The sequence below is a fragment of the Panicum virgatum genome, chromosome 9K (genome assembly GCF_016808335.1).
Source record: "Panicum virgatum strain AP13 chromosome 9K, P.virgatum_v5, whole genome shotgun sequence".
NCBI lineage: Eukaryota > Viridiplantae > Streptophyta > Magnoliopsida > Poales > Poaceae > Panicum > Panicum virgatum.
The window spans coordinates 9,505,211-9,520,251 of record NC_053144.1 but is presented as its reverse complement, the minus strand read 5'-3'; the positions used below and the strand labels follow the sequence as shown (position 1 = coordinate 9,520,251).

At 45.7% G+C, this 15,041-nt stretch overlaps 2 protein-coding genes across 3 annotated transcripts; one reads left to right on the top strand and one right to left on the bottom strand.

The window, feature by feature from the left end:
• The first annotated feature begins 3,504 nt into the window (after positions 1 to 3,504).
• LOC120649962 (UV-B-induced protein At3g17800, chloroplastic-like) lies at positions 3,505 to 6,074 on the top strand. The gene is made up of 3 exons (XM_039926912.1): positions 3,505 to 3,768; positions 4,056 to 4,336; positions 4,941 to 6,074. The coding sequence occupies exons 1-3, from the start codon at positions 3,634 to 3,636 to the stop codon at positions 5,758 to 5,760; spliced, it is 1,236 nt and encodes a 411-aa protein (XP_039782846.1). The 5' UTR covers positions 3,505 to 3,633; the 3' UTR covers positions 5,761 to 6,074.
• Positions 6,075 to 6,739: 665 nt separating this feature from the next.
• On the bottom strand, positions 6,740 to 14,337 carry LOC120649961 (anthranilate synthase beta subunit 2, chloroplastic-like). 2 transcript variants are annotated; one of them, XM_039926911.1, is made up of 9 exons: positions 14,262 to 14,328; positions 14,091 to 14,227; positions 13,391 to 13,551; positions 9,373 to 9,443; positions 9,239 to 9,276; positions 8,996 to 9,106; positions 8,784 to 8,883; positions 7,743 to 7,878; positions 6,740 to 7,039 (listed from the first exon to the last, which is right to left on the bottom strand). In XM_039926911.1, the coding sequence occupies exons 2-9, from the start codon at positions 14,191 to 14,193 to the stop codon at positions 6,932 to 6,934; spliced, it is 828 nt and encodes a 275-aa protein (XP_039782845.1). In that variant the 5' UTR covers positions 14,194 to 14,227; positions 14,262 to 14,328; the 3' UTR covers positions 6,740 to 6,931. The 2 variants fall into 2 exon arrangements, with proteins under 2 accessions (XP_039782845.1, XP_039782844.1); XM_039926910.1 differs by having other exon boundaries at positions 14,091 to 14,337.
• Between the last annotated feature and the right edge of the window lie 704 nt (positions 14,338 to 15,041).

Genomic DNA, 15,041 nt, shown 5'->3' with positions numbered 1-15,041 from the left:
CATTGCATTGGCATCTATCATGTATGGTAACAACCTACGTAGGGTTGAAAACAAAAAAGAAAATTTTCGATTACCGGGAATCGTTTTCAAGATTTTATCGAGATTCTAGCGTAAACGAAAATGAAAACTGCTACCGAAAATATGAAAACAAAAATGGTATTTTTATCCGAAACTGAAAGTGAAAACGATTTCAGCCTCTACCGACCGTTTTCGAAAATTACCGTATTTATCTGGTAATTTACCGCCGGTATTACCGTATTTGAAGCCCAGTCCAACACATACTTTCCCCGTCCCAATAGCTCAGCTGTAGGCATAGGCAGCCTGCGGCCCTGCACTAGCACTATTCTTAATGGCATGCTAGTCTATATTTAAGTCTCTATTTGAATTTGGTTAATGATCATGTATGACTATGTCACTTGTGCTGTGTGCAACTTTTTGCCATACCATCGTGCATGCTACTATGTGTTAGTTATCATGGATTGGTTCGATATTTGAATTAATATCTTAATCGAATCTTCACTACTTGCATATGAGATGTGTGTCATATAGTTAATGTTATGTTCTATTGTTTGATATGTTTATCGTTTTTTAAATATCGTATTGATGGGTTTCGACCGTTATCGATGTGTTCTCGACCGTATATTTCTGTTTTCGAAATTACCGGAATACCGGCGTCGTTTCCGTTTCCGAAAATACTGTACCGCTTTCGTTTCCGATAAAAAAAATGTGAAAGTGAAAATGGTGGAGTCTTTCGCCGATCGTTTTCGACCGTTTTCATCCCTAAACCTACATAAGTCAATGTATTTGGCTCGGTGCATTTCCATATTATTATGGATATGAATTAGGATGGCGTTGATAAGAAACTGTACATTTTTTAGATTATTCATGTCAAAATGTGCAAGAAATCTTCCTGCAAGTTCTCTAGATCATCAGGGCATGCAAGTGACCTGATCGCCTGTATATGGGCCAACTCCGAGGCCTCATGCAGGCCCACGCAATCATCCAACCCACCGTACACTAGTCTTAGTATACTTTCTACTATCCTCTCGTTCTCCGAAAGATTCTGGAACACTCTCTCTAGAAAAAAAAAAGAGAGAGAAACCTAAAAAATGTTAAAACTCGACATCATCCTGGAACAGGAAGGACGCGCATTCAGATAGCCCAAGCTAAAGGCGGGAAAACAAAAATAAAAATACTGGCGGCGGGAGCACGTCCACGACACGATCACACAACTACACAAGCGGCAATGCGTCCTGGGCTCCTGTCCTTCTCTCCGGCGTCGTATCTGCACGTCGACCTCAGCGGCTCGCGCCTACCTTTACCAAATTACCAGGCCAGAACAAAAACCTCAGGGCAGGGGCACGGCTATCGGTCTGTAGCCGTGCCCGAGAGCACCCAACGAGCCCACGTCCTCCGGTCCTCCCCCTCCGCGCACGGGACAAGCGGACAGGTCCGGGTGTGGGGCCGAGCACGAAGCAGAGACGGCCGGCGCCGAGACGCAGGGGCGAGCGGCCTAGCTCAGCTCCGCACGCCGCCGCTGCGCTCGGCGTGTGGTGGCGCCGTGGCGGTGAGTTCGGTCGGGGATGCATCGTGAGGCCGTGGAGCTGCCGGGTCACGGGGAAGCCGTCTCCGTCCACGGCGAGAGTTGGAGACCCCTTTGGATGCTACGTGGAGCCGGGAAAAGATCTGTGCCTGTGCGCCACAATGCGCCGGCGTCTAGATTCAGAGCGACTTGTCCATCAACATCAGATAACCCTCCTTTCATAAGGAAAACATAAACATCTAGGAGCATCAGATAACCCTCTAAACATGTCCTCGCAAGAAAGAAGCGCCGTGGTCTTTCAAAAAAAAAAGCACCGTGCGGTCATATATATGTTTGAAAAAGAAAATCAGTTCCACTGGCTAATCCAACCGGTGTATAGCATCTTGGAGTTTTCTTTAGCACGGCTTAGATCAAAATTATCAAAGTAGAAGTTAATTGTTCAGCCATTGCGCTATGCTAATTTGCGGCATATAGTAAGGCCTTATTTAGTTCGCGAAAATTTTGAGTTCCGGCACTGTAGCACTTTCGTTGTTATTTGGCAATTAATATCTAATTATAAACTAATTAAGCTTAAAAGATTCGTCTCGTCGTTTACAGTTAAATTGTGTAATGAGTTATTTTTTCAACTGCATTTAATGCTCCATGTATATGTCGAAGATTCGATACGATGCGTGCTGTAGAAATTTTTTTGGAAACTAAACAGGGCCTAATCGCACAGTTAGCTCAAGTGGACAGCTGTACGCGTAGGAACTTTGTCCCTGTTTGGTTGGTGCTACTTTCGCTCTTTGCATTGAGTGTGCCTTAAGGATGGAAGGCCATGTTTGGTTTACATCATGAAATTTTTTTTACAAAAAGACGAATGCGTGTATAGAGTACTAAACGAAGTTTATTTGCGAATTTTTTTTATGAATGAGTGTAATTTTTCGAGATGAATCTAATGAGCCAAGTTTCATCATGTTTGGCTACAGTGATGCTACAGTAACCACACATAATAGCCCTTGCTCACACGGTAAAAGGCATCATTAGCTACAGTAGTACTACAGTGCCATATTTTTGGAGGTGCTTCGGTAATTAGACTTCATTTAGTACCTCTAATTAATGATCAAAGCTGCGAAAATTTTTCATAATTTTTTTCACCCCCTAACCAAACATGGCCGAATAGTTCAGCTGCAAAGGGTGCCCTCATCTAAGTTCAGAACTAGACTACGAAGTTCACATGGACTCCAGCTGAAGAATCCTGCGTTCACGGGGCCTTAAACGAGACAGCAAATGCTGCCAACATACCCTCTTCGCATCACTGTCTCAGGAAATGAAATTGTGAATTTCTAGTTACTTCCAGAACATCGTGAGTTTCTTTCAGCTACAAATAACAAAAAGAAGAAGAACTGACATGATTGGTCGTGACTAGCTGTCCAAGAAAACATATAAAGTAACTATTACATTGTCTTTTTTTAATATCCCATTTGGGCATTAAAAAAAGACAATGTAATAGTATTGTACTTCCGAAATTACAGTACTTATTACTTTCTAAAAAAATAACTAAAACTGTCTTGTTTATTTTCACAACAAGTTATATCCAAGCTATCTAAAAAGATACCTCAGGGGTCAGAGGTTGCGTAAATCTCTGAAATTTGGGAATTGCAATTTTGCAAACCAAGCCCTAGAGCATGCGAACCACAGGTGCGTACCGTGCCACTTGCTCCGTCACCCGTAATCTTCCAGCCTGCGTGTACGTTTCGTGCTTCATTTATACTGGTAGTATTTCCCCTCGTTTGAATTTTACATCTCTTTCACACACAAAAAAAATAGACCAGGAAAAAAGAACAGACAGTCATACCGCCACGGCGCCACCTGTTCCAACACGCGAGAAGACGAACACGGCGACGGCTGCTTCGTTTCCGTCCGCGTGCTCTGACCCCGCGGCCTTACCCCCTATATAAACCGGGCGCCCCCAAACCCCAACCTGACCCAACGAAATTTCCCAGTCTCCAACCAACCACCGCAGCGCAGAGGGAGATCCCCGATTACGCAACCCCGGATTCGCGAGTGCTCCGTCCAGATTCGCGTGGCCTAGGCTTGGAATCGGCCCCATGGAGGCGGCAGCAGCAGCCGCGGCGCTCAGGTCGCCGCCCGCCGCCGCCGGGCCCTCGCGGCGGCCCGCGGCGGCGGGCGCGAGCTCGGTCCCCTTCGACCGGAGGCGCGGCTTCGCCTTCGGCTCCATCAAGGTAGGGAGGAGCTCCTGGCTTGGCCCTCTGTTCCGGTGAAGGCTTTGTGCCTTGACGGGCGTGTGCTTCTCTGTTGGAAAATGGAAAGGAAGCTTGGTTGGATCTTATCTCTTAGTTCCCTTGTGGCGTGCCTATCCATTTCATGTATTTTGTGTCCTTGCTTGAGGAGGAAGGATTTCACCTTCCTTGTGTTGGAAAATGGAGTATGATTCGGTTTGTCATGTAGTATAATTCGTTTGAGCATGGAAATGGAGTGGTTGCCTGATGCTGCCGGTCGTTACGCACAGGGTCTCGGGCGGCAGCAGCTCAACTCTAGGACTAAGAGGCGAAGCAGTGTGGTCAGGGCCTCCTGGTCCCCCTCGGAGTCCTTGCCGCCGTCCTCGTCGATCGCGCCGCTCAGGATGGAATCGCCGGCGGGGCAGCTCCTCTCGCAGATCCTCCACACGCACCCGCACCTTCTGCCCGCCGCCGCGGAGCAGCAGCTGGAGCAGCTCCAGACGGACAAGGACAAGGAGAGCGGTGCAGGCGACAAGCCAGCTCCGTCAGGTGGCGACCTGGTGCTGTACAGGTAATTGTGTGTTTTTTCGTCATTGAGTTCGTTACCCATGTTACTTACGGTGCATCTAGCTGTTAGAGGATAGGATTTTGGTAAAGATATTTATTCTGAGTTATCAGATTGCATATCAAGAGACCAAGCAAAACAGGCTGTCACATAGGATTGCATAACTGTCAAGCTATCATGGCCAGCTGATATGCTGCATCCATCGCAGATTAAATCTGCATCTATCGCAGATTAAATCTTGTAGTTTATGGATGCCTGTTGACCTTTTCTAACGTTATGTGCTGTTAAAATAAATCCAGAAATGTTTCGGGAGATGGAAGTACTATATATGGAGTACTTCTCAATTGTGTCATGCACAGAGGAAAAGACAAATTATTCTAGCCTATTTGATTGTGATGGATCTATTGTAATAGATTGATAATTGTGATTTAGAATAGTTTTCTGAATCACACTGTAGCTTCCTAAAAGGGGATATTCCTAGTGACATCTGAAAGTTCAATTTTGGTTACTTCTAATAATGAACTAGTCATTACATGTGAGTTGGACTTGGACTGTTGGAACTAGGAAAACTCTTGGCTAAGTTCCTCTTGTTTTTTTTTTCTGGAAATAGGCGGATTGCTGAAGTAAAGGAAAAGGAGCGGAGAAGGACCTTGGAGGAGATACTCTACGCTCTGGTTGTTCAGAAGTTTGTTGAAGCTGGCGTTTCTTTGATTCCAGCTCTGTCACACTCCATTGATTCTTCTGGAAGAGTTGACCAGTGGGGAGAAACTGTAGAAGAAAGGCTTCAGCGTTTGCACTCGCCCGAAGCCTATGAAATGATCGAGAACCATCTTTCTCTCATTCTGGGGCAGCGTCAAGGTGATTCCACCGTTGCGGCAATAAGTAAGCTTCGAGTTGGCCAGGTCTATGCTGCATCTGTGATGTATGGTTATTTCCTCAAGAGAGTTGATCAAAGATTTCAGCTCGAGAAGTCTATGAAGAACCTCCCTTGGGGATCAGAAGAGGGAAGTGATGCTTTCAATCAAGTTATGACGACCGACTCTATGCCCTCAGCTCAGGCTTCTAGCCCTCATCCGGAGATTGCCTCATGGACCCCACCTAACTTCAGCGCGGGAGGGCCTAGCCAATCTATCAAGCCTTGCCGCCTTAGATCGTATGTCATGTCATTTGATTCAGACACACTACAGAGGTATGCGACGGTTAGGTCAAAGGAGGCCTTTGGCATCATTGAGAAGCACACGGAGGCACTCTTTGGGAAACCAGAGATTGTGATTACACCTGAAGGCACAGTTGATTCTTCCAAAGATGAGCATATTAGAATTAGCTTTGCTGGGCTAAGAAGGCTGATACTGGAGGCTGTTACTTTCGGATCCTTCCTCTGGGATGTTGAGAGCTTTGTGGACTCTAGGTACCATTTCGTGACCAACTAAGATCGGTCTCAAAGAGTCAACGAAGATTCATGGTTTGCATATCTGGTCTGTTGCTATGGGCTTCAGGAAAGAATGTTGTACAGTGATGTTACTTTTACCGCAACCCGTGCTATATGCAATCCTATTTATGATTCGCCTAGTTTTTTGGCATCACAGTATTGTAAAGACCTAATGTCATTAGCCTGATATTTAGCCATTAGATTCTCTATTAACATCTGTACTGCCCGGGGTGCTGCTTTGTGCTGTATTTTATGACTCTCTCCTCTGAAAATTGTAGAAGTCTTAGGCTCGTAGCCAGTTCTTTTGCGAAGCCATTCTTGATGATTGCCTAGCTGCTGTTATATTTGACTATTTGAGTGTTTAACTCGAATTTAGTTCAGAAAGCAAATCTGAACATAGCACAGATTTTTTCTGCGACTTCGTTCTGGGGCTAACATTCTTTCTTGTACGTTGCATGCCAGATGGCCGCGAATAGAGATGAAAGTCTCAAATTTGAGCGCATTGAACTGGAACCAGTTACTAGTTCATTTTGTCGCTAGGATTTAGAGGTCAAATGCACTCAGAGAGGTCAAATGCATTGAACTGGAACCAGTTACTCAGAACCGGGCGGGTTTAGTTCCCAAAAATTTTTGCCTCGAAATTTGTGACTTTTCCTTTGGACACATGTACGGAGTACTAAATGTAATTAAATAACAAAATTAATTATACAGCTTGGATGTACACGACGAGACGAATTTTTTGAGCCTAATCAGTGCATGATTAGCCATAAGTGCTACAGTACCCCCACGTGTGCTAATGATGCGGTCAAAGGCCTCAAAAGATTCGTCTTGCGGTTTCCAAGTGAGTTCTGAAATTAGGTTTTTAATTAGTGTCCGAAAAACCCTCCCTGGTCAAACCGTTGACGTGACACCCAAAAAATTTTGTTTGGGAACTAAACAGCCCACTGAACTACACGTTGGACGACCCACTTGAATCCCTGTCCGCCAAAGAAGACACGATTTATGTCCATTTTGTAACGTTACTAGACGTGTGAATATGTACAGCGTTGTGACACCTGAACGTGAGCAGCCGAACTTTACATGTTTGAGCACAGCGGAATTACGCTGACGGGAGACCAGAATATATCGGTACAGCAGTAACGACGTATATCTGCTGCTTCCAACTAGACGAATCATGGAATGCCGTTCAAGGCTTCGTAGCTTTCAATAATTTTGATGAAATTCTTGACCATGAGCCTCCCTTCAGTGGTTATGATGCTCTCAGGATGGAACTGCACGCCCTGCATCATGAATGTTCACGATGTAAATCTGAAAGGGAGAACGGAGACACGTAAAAGAAAAGAGTATGTGTTTTCAGTTGTTTGCATTCATAAACATTAATCATGCTAGACAGATTGAAACAGTTGGTTTGCACAAAAAAATAAAGTCAAGAATTTCAATGACATAGGAAATAACAGCGATGGTGTTGAAAAGTACACCGGCACAATGCATATAGATCTAGGCTCTACTGGAAACACCAACACCAACCAGAAGTCTGCTAGTTTTGCTCAAAGGCAGCCGAATTCAAGCAACCTACACATGCCCACCAAGTCTAGATCAAAGTTCAAAAAAAAAATCTAATCTGCTCCCCTTGGCAATTTAGTTATGGATTGTGTGCTGATGGCCCAGAGGTGAGAACAGAAGAAGACAACTTGTGTTGCTGAACAGGTATTTTCGGTCATGGTTCACAATTACAGAAGTAGTAGGATGACATGTTTCCATCTCAAAAAGGATGACGTGTTTCAAAGGCCATAACAGTTACTAGTATATAGGCTTCCAGTTATTATGCACCATTTTGGCATTTTCGGTCTGTGTGAGAGTCCACGAATCACAAGGCAACAGAACAGGCATTTTATTTTGAGGAAAGCAACTTATAAACACAGTAGCAAATTTCTGGGTTACATGATGCTTAGGATCACATCAAAAAAAGGCATGCGAGCATACCTGAATATGTCTGTATTTCCTGTGGCGAGCAGCCATGATCAACCCATCATCTGTCCATGCAACAATTTCTAGGGCATCATGTGGAAAGCTATCCTTTTCAATCACGAGGCTGTGGTACCTTCCGGCTTGGAATGGGCTACAGGACAAGTGATCAGTGTTTTGCATAAAAAAGAGACAATGCTAATAGATAAGTTGCGTCTCCAAATGAAGCTTTAGCCTGTTGCAACTAAAGTGTTTCTTCTTTTCAACATGACCATTAGGGTGCACACATGAATGAGATCAAATTCATTGTCGAATATGTCTGTATCCTATTACATTTTTTGTATGTCGCTGATGCTAAAATATTGAGATCCAAGAAGCTAAGTTAGCTGTGAAACTTGCATCTTGAGAACAGGGAGTTATTTTTTTAACAAGAAAAACATTCTCCATTTCAGAGCTTCCCTCCTGTACTGTTGACTCAAATGTTAAGAGAAAAATATACCATACTTTTCTACATTTCCAATAGCCCTCCAAAGAGAGAACAGGACAAATCAACTTCCTTTCTCGGAGAAAATAAATATGATTCAAAGATGTTTCTTTGTTCTCTTTGTGGTAAAGCTATTAAATGGAACAAAAGAAGCAACTCTATTTTTGTGATAAATAAGTATAAGGATGATAAGTCCAACAGTACAACTCTCAGCAAAAACATGTTCCGATTTAGCGAACCCAGGTTCTTGATTGGCAATATAATTTTTTGTTGTATTGTCAAGCTGTTTGTACCACAGTGAATATCTGAATATCCTTTATCTTTAAATCATGTACCATCATTCCACATTTTGTAGTAAATACTAACTACTGTGCTCTTAACTTGGAAATAAGGCATGAATTGAGCTTATTGCCTGTGGCACTAGTAGGCTATATGGTAAGCTGGTCTATACTGTTCTAGGCAAATGAGGATCGCAAAACAGAAGAAAGAAGATAATCAATGTACCAGGCCATACATATGGTAAGCTATACACCAACAACCCAGAGCGAAGGGAAGACTTTAATAAGGGATCTTACTTTGGGAGACCAGAAAACAGAGTTCCATCAAGCTTCTCATCATAATGAACAAGGGAGCCCTTTCCATGCACAACTCCATAAGGAGATCGGACAACCTTCCCTACAAAACATGCAACACTTGATAGGAACACTTTCATGCAGAGCAGAAAATCAAAACAGGTTTGAAGTTTATAAAGAAACTAATGAAGTGAACAACTTGTTTATATGCAAACCTCCAAATGCCTCTCCAATGCATTGCAAACCCATGCAAACCCCAAACAACGGTATAGAGGGTCCAAGCTTTGTAACTGTTTGCAAGGATATTCCTGAATCTTGAGGCGTGCCTGCCATTTCAATTTGGTTAAAAAGAAAGTGAAGAATACTTAGGCATGCCAAAACAGTAGGTTTTAACTTTGAGCTCTGTTGCATCTAATATGTTAGCATTGTTATATGGAATTAGTAAGAAAGACACTAACCAGGGCCTGGGGAGATAAGTATTCCTCTAGGAGAAATCCTGTAGAACAAGCAACACGTTCAGATGATTTTTTGTATTGATAGAAATCAACATGTAAACATGTAAGACTTTATATAGGATAGAACAGCAACCAACTTCTTAATTTCTTCCACGGTGATCTCATCATTGCGATAAACCTCAAAATTAGCCCCCACCTCTCCCATGTACTGCATATAGATCAATATTAGGGAACTTCATTGAAATCCAGAAGAGAAGCTGTAAATATTTATGACGCCTTGTTCCTTTCAACAATGCATATTTGTTAAAAAAATTCCATTGGACATTCTAAGAAATGTGATGACATTTGTCCGGACATGTGATGGTGACACCACTGACTTTTCTATTAACATAGACCTACATCAGGGGTCAGCATTGAGCCCTTATTTATTTGCTTTGGTGATGGATGAGGTCACAAGGGACATACAAGGTGATATACCTTGATATATGCTCTTTGCTGATGATGTGGTGCTAGTTGACGAGAGTAGGGCAGGGGTTAATAGGAAGTTAGAGTTGTGGAAACATACGTTAGAGTCGAAAGGGTTCAGGCTTAGTAGGACCAAGACTGAGTACATGATGTGCGATTTCAGCGCGACTATGCATGAGGGTGGAGATGTTAGTCTCGATGGGCAAGTGGTGCCCCAGAAGGATATTTTTCGGTATTTAGGATCGATGCTACAAAAAGATGGCGACATTGATGAAGGTGTTAGGCATAGAATCTCAGCTGGCTGGTTGAAATGACGTCAAGCTTCTGGCATCCTCTGTGACAGAAGGGTGCCACAAAAGCTAAAAGGCAAGTTCTATAAGACAGCGATTCACCCGGCGATGTTATATGTTGCTGAATGTTGGCCCCACAAAAAGGCGACATGTCCATCAACTGAGTGTAGTAGAGATGCGGATGTTGCGGTGGTTTTGCGGGCACACAAGAAGGGATAGGGTCCGGAATGAAGTTATTCGAAAAAGGGTAGGGGTGGCACAAATTGAGGAGAAACTTACCCAACATCGGTTGAGATGGTTTGGACATATCCAACGGAGGCCTCCTGAGGCGCCGGTGCGTAGTGGGGTTCTAAAGCGTGTCGATAAGGTAAAGAGGGGTAGAAGTAGACTTAAACTGACTTGGGATGAGTCGGTTAAGAGAGACCTTAAGGATTGGAATATCTCTGAAGAGATAGCTTTGGATAGGAGCGCTTGGAGACTAGCTATCAGCGTGCCTGAACCGTGACTTTTGTGTCTTTTGGGTTTCATCTCTGGCCTACCCCAACTCGCTTAGGACAAAAGGCTATGTTGTTGTTGTTGTAGTATTCTAAGAAACGCCACAACTTTGATTGTTTAAGCTAGCTTCATTCACCAAACATTCTTTTTTTTTAAAAAAAAAGGCATCACTAAGGATGTAACAGACTATGTTACGCGGATACGCCTGGGGAGTGGCGTATCCGTATCCGACACGTATCGGATACGGATACGCCTTGGATACGTTTTCAGCCGTATCCTAAAAATATGGATATGTATTGGCTCATATACGCGTATCCAACACGTATGGGACATGTATTTGAGAGGGAAACCACAGGGAGATAGAGAGAGAGACGAGAGAGTGAGAGGAGGCGGTGCGGCTGCGCGCGAGCCGGAGGTGAGCGGCTGGACGGCCTCGATGGCAGCGGGATGCGGACGGGCTGAGTGCGGTGGAGGACTGGAGGCAGGGCGTGGCGCGGGGTGGATCCAGAGGCGGGCCGATGGCGTGAGCCGGAGGCGGCAGCTGGGTGGCCTCCATGGCGGAGGGGGGGTGCGGATGGAGAACTGCTGGTGGGGCGGCGGAGGCATGGCGCAGCGCACGAGCCAGAGGCGGCTGCGGGAGCTGGGCAGCAGAGGGATAGAGAGATAGAGCAAGGGAGCAGAGAGAGAGAGAGCAGAAAAGCACGAAGAGCAGAGAGGGCTGAGGTAAGGTTACTTTTTTTATTGATTTCACTTCTTCAGTCTTCAGTGTGGCAGCTTGTCTCGCTTCACGTGATGTGGGGACAGGTGGCTCTGTTACACGGATACTCCTAGGGGGTGGCGTATCCGTATCCGATATGCTTCGGATACGTACGCCCCGGATACGCCTCGGATACGTTTCCAGCCGTATCTCGAAAAAACGGATACGTATTGGCTTGGATACGCGTATCCGGTACTGTCGTGGTGTGCAAACCCACAGCCGGGTGGTGTAGTGCACCCGCCTAAACCCAGAGGGTGAGTACTCGGGGGTAGCTAGGATTAGTCCAATCTAGATGCAAGAACACGATGAACACATTAGGTTTAGAGTGGTTCAGGCCGCCGGAGCGTAATACCCAACGTCCACTGTGTGTTGTCTCAAGAGGGGTAGCCTGGCTTGGCTTGGCTTTACGTACTCCTCCCTTTTATATCTCAAGGGAGGAGTGTACATAGCCGTTGGGTCCCGACAGATGGGCCCAGCGATGTAGTATAAAATAACATAATGCACAGACATTGTGGCGTTGTAGGCGACGGAGACCTTATCCCTGGATTTCCTTACTTTGTCCGTGGGAATCTTCCGTCCGGCATAGCCATGCCCTATCTTGTCGAAACGGCTCCAGGGCGTAGCTTGCGGCGTAGCTTGCCGTAGCCTGCCGCGTAGCTGAACGGGTCGTGTAGCTTGCGGCGTAGGCGGTATGATGAAAGGGTGCCGTGCCGTCGTATCCATTTAATGCGGCAGACGGGCTCTGCGCGGATGCGGCGCATGCGTCTGCACTGTGTACCTCGGTAATATGCGGTCTAAAGTGAGGCCTGACAAAAGCTGCTCCGCGTGCCGCAGCGGCAGAGCACGCCTCAACCACCCGCATTGAATGCGGTGGGTGGGCGAATCTTCCAGCGGAAGACTCGCGCCCGCGCCTGCGCCTGCGGGACACGTGGCGCCCCGGACCCCGCCCTGGCGGTATATTGGTTCCATGCGCATGGGAGGTCCGGACGGACGCGGGGAGGTCCCGGACCCCTATGGGGGGTCCGAGCCCTCGGCTGTTGGAGCGGAGCTTCCCCTCCTCAGGGACACATGGCGTCACCGGACCCGTTCCCAGAGCGGGGAACGGGTCCGGGGCCGTTGGCCTGGTGAGGTAAGAGCCGGACCCTGGGGCCCGGCTGCTCCGCCCCTTAGGGCGTAGTTATGGATGACTACGCGAGTCCTACCTTGCTGCAGTAGGAGTGGGTATCCCTGCTACAGGGTACCGACAGGTACGTTTGGGCCAGATGGGATACGACCCAAAGTAGTAGTCAGCCCAATTAGCCCACCCAAATTCAGATTTGAGACTACTAGTACTCTCTCTTCTCCTTTCTTTTGTTGTTTCGGTAGTAAGAGATGGCACAGAATGATGAACGTGTGACAATAGAACTAGATGAGCAGCAACTGAAGAACCCCTTGTGGAATCACGTTGTGCTTTTAGAGAAGGCTAGTTCTGGAGGTAATGCTGTATGAACATGCAAGTATCGAGGAAGTTACTCAATAGTAAAATCTCACTTGCTAAATATCTATGTGATATTTATATATAATTATTAATTATTCTAGCCGTATCCCCGTATCGGTGTTTTTTGGGAAAGTGCGTATCCGCGTATCCGATACGTATCGTATCCGATACCCGTACCGGTATCCGTGTAACGTAGACAGGTGGTTCTCCAGACTTCCAGAGAGTCTAGATGCACTTGATTCTCTCCGGTTGAGTAGGACAGCTACTGCAATACTACTAGTTTGATGTAAATGCTACTCTCTCATGACTCATGAGTGTGATATTCTATATAAAAATTATTAATATTAAATTATTCTAGCCGTATCCCCGTATCGGTGTTTTTTGAGGAAGTGCGTATCCGCGTATCCGATACGTATCGTATCCGATACCCGTACCGGTATCCGAGTAACATAGGTAACAGGACAAAATTAAAGTTGTTGCATTTAATTATTTCTGAAGAAAGATGGAAAGTATTGTCTTAATATGAAACACCATACTCAAGAGAATGCGGAAAGTTGCCTTTGATACTAATACACTAATTATTCCATCACAAAACCAATCTAATTATATTTGAAGTTACCATAATGTGAAAAAGTCCCTCCATCATTAATGCAGCAAAATATTGCTGTTACCTGGCATAGATTGTATGTGAAGCTATCATAGTTGTCTATGACTATGATTGGTCTAGTATTTTGCTTTACTCCAAAAAATGCATCACCACCTTCCACCACGGAGATAGCAGATTTAGCAACAAATTTTTGCTGTTGAACTGTTGTGCATCCACTCAGAGCCCCTGCATGATGCAGTTAAGATATCTATTGGAATTAAACAAACAGGACTAAATTCTGTGAATTCTGGGTTCTCTCATTCTTGTTATTGGAAAAGTTAGCATAGCAACTTCAAGTGATGGAAAGATATCACAGTTTGCTAGAAGAAATCGCATAAACTTCTTTGGCCATTCAATTAATTGATCCACGAACAAGAACCTAGGTTGCTTTACTGAACAGGAAAAGTTAAAAGCAGCATGTTTGTTTCACCACTCCCGATTGCTAAGACTCAGGTTACCACTACCAAGATTAAAAAAGGAGGAGGACAGAATATAGATCATTGGTGGGGGCAGGTAAGACAGAAAGCGACAGCCAACCAGCTTGACCAAGTACACGAAGCAATCAAGCATCGCCGGTGGCCGGAGCTCATGAAGAAGGCTATAGGTTGCTCCTACCACTCGGTCGATCTCGGATTCATCCCGATCGAGGGAACGCAGCCAGGATACCCGACGCCGACGGCATGAAACAAGAAGGCAGTAAACACGCGTATCGCCAAGTCGCTCACCTACACGGAGGCTGGAGGGGCGGCGCGGCTCGGACCGCGGTGTCGCGGCGGTGGAGGCGGCGGGCTCGATCCTGGCCACTGCGCGTGCGGCGTAGTAGGCCATTGGATTGGATTTGGAGCAAGGAGGCGGGGCGGCTGCGGGGGGTCGACCGGAGCGGAGCGGAGAGTGCTCTGTTCGGGACTCGGGACGCGACCAACTTTCTCTTGTTTGGTGCCAATTCGGACGCCCTTTCTGCGTTTGATTCTGCCTTACGTTTCCTGCAAATTTCTTTCTTTTGTAGACAGCGTTTCCAGCAATTTTTTATATTGACAAATTATGATGGACGGATGCTAGTAGCAAAATGAGTGACTAGCATTTTAGATGCACAAACACTGACCATTTGTCACGGTCCTCGACTCGTTGATCTGCTTACCGCGCTATCTAAAAACCTTTGTTCTCTTATTAAAACTCTTCTGTGAACAGTACACAGCTGGTTATATATTTAATTATTGAACGATTGAATGGTGAACTGACGACCATTTCTTTTCTCTATAGCACGTGACTCCTCGAGCTTTGGTCATATCCATTTCCCACAATACTAGAACTCATCAGGGCTAAAAAAGTTCTTCCGGCTGGTAGAATGAATAATGCTCGGCTGGTACATTAAATAGTATTGTGCAGGGGCGAAGCCAGCCCAGCTGATCATTGGGGTCCTCTTCACAAGAAAGCTGGGGTCTAAGCTGTTGATAACACTAATTTACACTGAATTTGATAGATTTTATCGAGGTCCGCAGACCCCGGTAAACACCCCTGGCTCCGCCACTGGTATTGTGTGAGAGGAAATAAGCCGCAATAAGCTGTCACGACCCCAGATTTGGAGGACCGGACAGTCTGGTGCGAGGCCCGGACGGTCCGCCGTTCCTCTGCCTCGGCGTGCAGGGCACGCACCGCGCCGTGCCGCGTGTCGGCTT

Excerpts from the sequence above, each read along its gene's own strand:
- LOC120649962 (XM_039926912.1), top strand. The coding sequence starts at position 3,634 with ATGGAGGCGGCAGCAGCAGCCGCGGCGCTCAGGTCGCCGCCCGCCGCC. Across the intron at positions 3,769-4,055 it reads TCGCCTTCGGCTCCATCAAG|GGTCTCGGGCGGCAGCAGCT; the intron begins GTAGGGAGGAGC and ends CGTTACGCACAG. Across the intron at positions 4,337-4,940 it reads GGCGACCTGGTGCTGTACAG|GCGGATTGCTGAAGTAAAGG; the intron begins GTAATTGTGTGT and ends TTCTGGAAATAG.
- LOC120649961 (XM_039926910.1), bottom strand. The coding sequence starts at position 14,193 with ATGGCCTACTACGCCGCACGCGCAGTGGCCAGGATCGAGCCCGCCGCC. Across the intron at positions 13,552-14,090 it reads CCCCTCCAGCCTCCGTGTAG|GGGCTCTGAGTGGATGCACA; the intron begins GTGAGCGACTTG and ends TGCATCATGCAG. Across the intron at positions 7,040-7,742 it reads GGAAATACAGACATATTCAG|GGCGTGCAGTTCCATCCTGA; the intron begins GTATGCTCGCAT and ends TTCATGATGCAG.